Here is an 8,052-nt window from a genome sequence, read left to right as displayed (position 1 = left end):
GGACTGCGACCAGTTATACATCGGGGAAACAAAGCAACCACTGTTCAAAAGAATGTCCCAACACAGACGAGCTACATCTAATGGCCAGAACTCTGCAGTTTTCACTCATTTACAGGCCAGCGGTCACTCTTTCAGAGATGAGGATGTTCTCATTCTTGATAGAGAGGAACGTTGGTTTGAGAGAGGCGTAAAAGAAGCCATTTTTGTGAAGAAAGACCGTCCATCATTAAACAGAGGTGGAGGCCTCCGTTTTCAGTTGTCCCCCTCCTACAGTGCTGCTATTGCCAGTATCACTCCACCCCCTGTTAACAATAGGTGTTAATTAGGTGTCAAGATAGCCATGTGATGTGAGTATCAGTCACATGGAGGCAGGGCTTAAAAGCCTGAATTTTGCCTGAAACTCTCAGACTGAAGAAGTCTCTTGGAGGAGAGACGAAACGTTTCATCAGAGAAGAACCCGTCCAGAAGACCTATACAATTTTTTTTCTTTTTGACATGGACGTTACACATTTGCTAAATAAGCTCACTTAAAAGAGCGTGTAACAGTATTGACGCAGAGCAACTCGTCACATTTAATATAGACGATCTTCGGTTGCGTGCTCACGCACGCCTGTAGGACGGCGGCGCTGACAGGAGGAAAGACGGGACTCTTCATGCGGCGGGCTGGTAACTGAAGTGGACCGTCATGGACAGGATGGCCGTGGTGAAGGTCGGAGCCGCGGCCAGCGCCAGCGTCTGTGTTCTGGTCGGTGGCCTTGCACTGACCCAATACGTCGTCGCCAAGAAGAAGCGAGCTGGGAAGAAAACTAAGATCATAGAAATGGTGAGTTTAACTAGTCCAACTGTGACGTCAAAACTAGCATAGGTAGTTAACGAACAGGAAGTTGGGGTGAAAGTGGTTTCAAAATAAACGTATATTGGCTTCAGTGCTGAATGGTGCTGCTACAAATGGTCGCATTTATTTTGAATATTACTACCAAGAAATTGACTGCAGTGTGTTAGTTAACTTGACAGTAAACGTGCTTGATGCTCTGCGCATGCGCATTAGTTCCCCCTAAACAGCAGCTAATTTTAGAGGTCAGCTTTTATTGAAACAGAAAGAGCTGCAGCTTTTCTGTTTTAGCTCTCAAAGCTCTGACAACAGACCTCTGTGTCAGTGATGCTTTATAATTCATTCCTGAAAACAGCTTTGTGTTCTTATTTCATGCAGGTTATGCAGATGCATACACATGGATGGAAAGCTCTCAGTACTAGTTTAATAAGATTTAACAGTAATTTACACAATCTACTTAATAACAACTTTGTTATACATTTTTTATTGTAGGTATCTGTAAATCTATATTTGCTAGATTATTTTTAGGGAAACCAATTACAAGAAATGCAATTTATTTCTCTTTTGGCTGCTCACCCTAAAAAAAGTCACCACAGCATACCTCTTCATCTTCCTGTGATGTCATCCACCTGTTAGTCTGCTGCCACCATTATCATGATCCCCCGTCCCATCTTTAGCATCAAACTACACAGGATTCAGTCAGTAATTAGTTAATCTTAATATCAGTTTAAGTGAAACGTATATTCACTTCATAATATTGTAAATACCAACCATTTTAAACCACTGCTTGTGAAGCTCCCATCATAAACCTTCCCTCTTTGTTATCTGATTCATGCCTGGTATTTTACCGCACCTTCGTTTTTCACCTCTGTCCCACAACTCCCTTAGCTTTTGTCAAGAAATTCCTGAACTGTCCTGACTCATCTCAGTAATCCAGGTAGAAAAAAAAGGTAGGTCCTCTGGATGGGTTCTTCTTCCAGAGGACCTACTTATTTTTTTCTTTTTGAATTCCTGAACCATTAAAATTGATTCATAATTGTAATAGAAGCGTGTAGATTAACAAAGAATACTATGGCTAATTGAATACTGCATTATTTCATATTAAACTTGTCTTTATCCAGGCCTTCTTGAAGTCAAGTGTCGCTGTTATCTAAGTCTCATAAATAAAAGAATCAGCTCTCTTAGCAACTTGTGTTATTTGCCCAAACACACTCACAAAATTCTGTTAGATATAATAGAAAAATTCCAGTAACTTTAACATCTAGATAACATGTTTTTAGACTTTGCATAATGCATTGCTAACGTGGCTGGATCAGCTTTTAAATGTTTTAGCTTTTATTTTTATTCTTTTTGTAACCAAAGCTGTCATGTCCATACATTTAAGTTAACAGTTATGTTTAACTAAGTAATGAAAATTAATAACCATTTTTTTTACTTTCATAGTGTCAGATGAGTATTAGCATTTTTGACCATCATTGTTTTTGTTGTAAATTCTACAAAAATGGAGATCAGTGATGTGTTTTACGACTATGACAGTAATAGGGATGCACCGATATGAAAATTTCAGCTGATATCGATATCCAATATAAATTTTTCTGTTATGGCCGATAACCGATATTTACTGATATTACACAAACATACAAATTATATTATACACGTACGCAAAAACACACTTGGGTCTTTTTTTGATACTGTAAATAAACAACCAGACCTCTGACAATTACTCCCTACTTCAGTTATTCCTGACTGCACAGCATCAATATAGGGCTGCCACAAACGATTATTTTAATAATCACCAATTATTTTTTCGATTAGTCGACTAATCAGATCATACGTTAATTGAATATAAAACATAGAGCTTATCACGTCAGAATGCAGCTGCTATTGTATAACCATCATTAGATTTTAGCTATATGCTAACTAAAAATAATTGCTGTGGAAGACAAGTTCTGCTCTGCAGATATTRYACAGGTTTYTCTTTCATTTTCTTAAAAWGWTCCCACACTTTTGAGCTCYRTTGTCAGGTAGCCATGAYACYAGAGCCTGTCTGTATAATGTCTTGTGACGTCCACGGCCTACCCCAGTTACCACTACTGTGCATGTGTGTCAAGGACAGAAAGGCAGATGTGGCAGTGGAAGGTGTCAAAGCAGTTTGGAGAGAAAAACAAAGTAAAGAACAACAAAAAAAGAAACCAATTAATCGATTATTAAATTAATCATTGATTATTTTAATAATCGATTAGTCGTCGATTAATCGATTAATCGTTGCAGCCCTACATCAATATCACTATCACGATCAAACAGATGCTGCTCAATCAACCATCTCCACTCCCAAAACAGAAACACAAAGCTAAAACTTGGGAAATCAATATCGGACATTAATATCGGCCCCATTTTACATACCGGACCGATACCAATATTCTAAAAAATGACCAAAATCGGCCGATACCGATATTAATACCGATATATCGTGCATCCCTAGACAGTAATCCCCAAAACTTAAAATATCAAATAATTTGAAGATGAAATCAGCAAAGCGTTGTGTTGTGATTTTTCTTGTAAAGAACTATTTCTCGTTATTCCAACTCTCATTAGAATCTCATCAGAAAAATGCCTACTTAACAAACAGCTTTACACAATAGTGTTTCTGGTTTTTAAGCTCAACAGTTCACACAGACACTCCCTTTATAAAACACTACTCTTTTGTAAATTGTGTGAGATCCCTGTAACCTTTGATTTCACAACACCTGGTTTGTTGGCACGATTACCTGTAGGAACGAAACTCCTAATTGTCCAGTTTGTGATGCTATAGTTTTCACGTATGGACGTGTTTTGTCAGGCTACTGTAAATCTAACCTTTTAATAGGGACGGTCAAAGATCTTAAACTGGACATGACCTCTGATAGTGTCGTCCTGCGTGAGTCAGGTGAGCAGCTTAGACAGTCCATCAGCTGACTTCTGTGTATTTAAAGCAGCTGAAGCTTGTCACTTGACTGTTTCTTATTCTGACAGCGAGCGTCATTAACAGTTGAAAGATGTTCACTGCCTTGTCTTTTTCAGATGGAATTTAAGAGACCTTATAAGGCCAAAACTTTAAGTACTATTGCTATTTTAATTAACACAGATTAATGTTTGTGATCTTCACAAGCCTATTTAAAGGCGACTAAAAGCTAAAAGCTAAAAAAAGCTTAAAAAAAGCTTTCCTAAAGCTTTCCTAAAAAAGCTATCCTAAAAGCTGCCTCACAGAGCAGCATGGCTTTGACGACTCTGCTCCTTTTACTATAATGCAGTTCTCTGGTTTAAGACTGGGATGTAGTAGTGATTAGCCATGTTTCCAACGATGTTTTTTAAGCACATTTTGAAGTATCGCATTAGAAAAGGTGGATGGAAAGGGCAAAATTAGCAATAAAGGTTTTACGCTCACTTGAGATGGTTTTTGGATATTCCGAAAAAAGAGTTAATACACAAAAGGGGAGATGGAAACACATTTGCCAAATAAGTTCTGACGTAGCGAACACTTACCTCCGTCAGCTGTTCCCGCTGTCCAATAATTGTAGCAGCTCTGGCTAAAGCTGGCCCCTCCTCCCGCTGTTGGCGTCTTCTCAGTTATTCCCATAACGTGAAGAGAATTTCACTTCTTTCTCTACGTCTCCAGACAGCATGTAACATCATCAATATTAGTTAATATGACAGAATCATCACAACTTTCCTGATAGTAGCAACATGTTCCTGATAACTTGTCTCCATTGTCCAGAGATGTGTCCCTGTGAGTTTGTGACTTTACATCCTGTTTACTACAGTCATGCGTAACGTCATCGTCTGACGTAATTACACTTTGTGTAGCCTGGTTGATCCTCTCCAAGCCAGTTGATAGAAACATGACTGAGTATTACTTTTTTTAGCGAATTTTAAAAGTTTGCTCAAAATTTGCATTACAAATGGATGGAAACACGACTACTGACTGCTGTCACCCTGAAAACTTGTGACTCTGTTTTTAATTGGTGCTGTTAATAAGCAAAGAATAGTCAGACTAAATTCCAGAAATCCAATAAAACATTAAACCGTTTATGTTGGCCTTTGTTTTCTTGCTATCTCAATTTTTGTGCTATAGATTCAAAAGATCAGTCTGTCATATAAAAAGACATTTAATCTTAGATGATCACTATGTAATTTTATTTTTTTAGGTTATAAATTTCTTTTTATTTGTTCCACTCATATGACTTCTGTGGTTATCACTCCACATTTGTCTATTTTCTCACAATTTCCAATTTTTCTTATTTTCATCTTATTTTTTAAATATCTTTAAAACATAGACAGACTATTAAAATTGTATATATTGAGTAGTATTACAGACATTTGGCTTCTTTAATTTGAACATTTTTGCTGCTTATTTGTCTTTCATCCCCTCGACCTCTAGAGGGCAGAGCGGAGTAACTTTTTTGCCATCTTTAAAACCTCTCAGGACATTTTTTTTATTCATTTCATTTAAAAACAAAACAAATTTTATATACAACAAAAAATACAAATCTCAAGTAAAATGAAAGGCAACAGAAAGAAGAACAAAATATCATTTTCTGCCCGTTTTCCAACAAATATTTTCAAACAATAATAATCTTTATAAAGTTTAGTTTTGAGAGCTGCACTTGAACTGCAACCCTGGTTAATGTAACATAATTTCTGTCTACAGAGACCATGAGAGCCAACCTGCATCAAATTACTTCACATATGGGTTTTAATATGACTGCACTGTTATAATATTAATTGATCTTTGAACATGGTAGGAATGTTTCTCTTCTAGTAATAAACTCATCACAACAGATGCAAAAACAATAACTTATCTACAGAGGCTAAAAGGGTACAAAATGTTTTCATAGATTTGTTTGGAATGTTCCTACAGCGCAATAATGTCAGCAAGATAAGAATGTTTGTTCCAATGCATTTCACAGAAAGACCGAGAACAGTACAAAAAATGCTGACCTTTTTCAAAGAATTAAGCTTTTACTTGTAAAAAAAAAGATATGTCATTATAATGAAAAACAAAATGTACTGATGCAGCTCAGTAATATTATTATTATTATTATTATTATTATTATTATTATTATTAATTTCCCAAAACCTGATAACATGCTATACATTAAATGAAACTGTAACATTGTGGTGGTCCTTGTTTGAACTTGGGTGGATCCAGTCTCTTTGGTTCACCGGCACTTTCTCGAGCCACTATGCTTTATCACGAGCCCCAGATGGCTATATCACAAGCATACCACTAGTGTGGGTACAGCAGAAGGAAACCACTAAAACACGATCACACATAATCACTCTAAGACGACCCGTCTTGCTATCCTAATTATCACTTACAAGTCAGAGGCTTGTATTTCTGAGAACTCAGGAATAACCATATCCAGCTCAGTTCTTCTTTGGGGTTTGACTTTGAGTGTGGGGGTTAGGGGAGGGGATCATGTATTTTCCAGGCACATACAGGGGTTAGACAATGAAACTGAAACACCTGTTATTTTAGTGTGGGAGGTTTCATGGCTAAATTGGACCAGCCTGGTGGCCAATCTTCATTAATTGCACATTGCACCAGTAGAGTGTGAAGGTTCAATTTGCAGGATAAGAGCACAGTTTGGCTCCAAATATTGCAGTGCACACAACATTATGGGTGACATACCAGAGATCAAAAGAGGACAAATTGTTGGTGCACGTCTTGCTGACGCATCTGTGACCAAGACAGCAAGTCTTTGTGATGTATCAAGAGCCACTGTAGCCAGAGTAATGTCAGCATACCACCAAGAAGGACCAACCACATCCAACAGGATTAACTGTGGATGAAAGAGGAAGCTGTGTGAAAGGATGTTATGGTCTAAAACCAGGTGTTTCACTTTCTAACCCCTGTAGTTCAATTCTATACCACAATCAAGTAACTACGTTACCTCTAGTTATTATGAAAATGATGTTTACATTAAAAAGAGGAGCTAAGTTCAAATAGGTGGTACTTTGTAGCAAACGTTTAGACTATATTCAGCAGGCTATGTCACTTTTTAGGTAGGATTATGTAAGGCTTTTCTTTTACCTCTTCTTTTGGCTGTTCCCACAGTGAGTCGTCCTCCTCTATCTCACTTTGTCCTTAGCGTCCTCTGTCCTCACTCCAACTGCCTCATGTCCTCTGTAACTGCATCCTTAAATCGCTTGCCTTTTCCCCCCTGACAGCTGCATCTCTTACATCCTTCTACCAATACCACTGTTTCTTTTCTGGACATGTCCAAAGATCAGCGTATCTTTTGGTCGTTAGATTTTCATTTTGGAAACGGGTATTGAAAAACAAGAAACAAGTGGTTATTTAATTTTTGTTTACTGAAATAAAAATTAAAATACAAAGCTTTTCTCATTCTTAAGTCAAAAAGGGATGAACAAAATTTGTAAAAAGTTTCAGATGGCAAAAAAACAACAACTTTAAAACAGAAATGAAAAAAGCCTTGTTTGTTCATATTCCACAACAGGTCGTGCCAACTTACCGTACCCCTAAAATAATCTGTTTCACCACCAGAAGCTCGCAGTATCAAAGTTATTCTATAAACATCCCATTACAAGTAAAAAACATTAATACAGACTTGGGTATATTTTCTAAGTATTTATTTGGAATCAGATGGATTTCAAAGTTGTAGTATCGCTCACCCCTCGCTAAAAGGAACACTCAGAGGATGCGAACTGACAGAAAAAAGCACAGATTTTGTCAAAACTTAGGAGGGAAAAAAAACCTTTCTGCCTACGGAAGAACAACTGTACAACGATAGAATGAAAGTTGTCTTATTTTGCTTTTTATTGAGAGAAATGGAGTTGAAGTGGAGGCAGTCGTCGACATGTATTCAGTAAAAGAGATTTGTTTGGCCAAACGCCACCCAAAGTATCTCTGCAAAGCCTTTGGTCACAGAGCGACAGTCATCATACACGTCTGTGTTTCAGCCTTTTATTCACAGAAATTTGTGTTTTATTAAGCAGAGCTGTCAGGCGAGCGCCCCTTCTGGTGGGGGAATAGATAGTCGTAAAATAACTAGGGCTGCAACTAACGATTATTTTAGTAATCGATTAATCGGTTGATTATTTTTTCGGTTAATCAATTAATTGGCCAAATCATTAAAACGCTTAATTACATGAATATGAGTAGATATAAATTAAGTTAACTCCTTAAGGACGCAAGTTATTGATAATGAATTAATCTG

The 8,052-nt window shown here is 37.2% G+C and overlaps 1 protein-coding gene across 1 annotated transcript in view; it reads left to right on the top strand.

The window, feature by feature from the left end:
* The first annotated feature begins 639 nt into the window (after window positions 1-639).
* Window positions 640-8,052, top strand: part of nt5c3a (5'-nucleotidase, cytosolic IIIA) — an 18,872-nt gene continuing 11,459 nt past the window's right edge. Inside the window, exon 1 of the mRNA XM_014021610.1 lies at window positions 640-823. Within this exon, the coding sequence (XP_013877064.1) occupies window positions 686-823 (138 nt within the window). The 5' untranslated portion in view covers window positions 640-685. The remainder of the gene's footprint in view (window positions 824-8,052) is intronic.

The sequence above is a fragment of the Austrofundulus limnaeus genome, unplaced genomic scaffold, assembly GCF_001266775.1.
Source record: "Austrofundulus limnaeus strain Quisiro unplaced genomic scaffold, Austrofundulus_limnaeus-1.0 Scaffold299, whole genome shotgun sequence".
In the NCBI taxonomy this organism is placed as follows: domain Eukaryota; kingdom Metazoa; phylum Chordata; class Actinopteri; order Cyprinodontiformes; family Rivulidae; genus Austrofundulus; species Austrofundulus limnaeus.
Note: the sequence above shows the minus strand (reverse complement) of the source record. Positions and strands in the feature narration are given on the sequence as shown.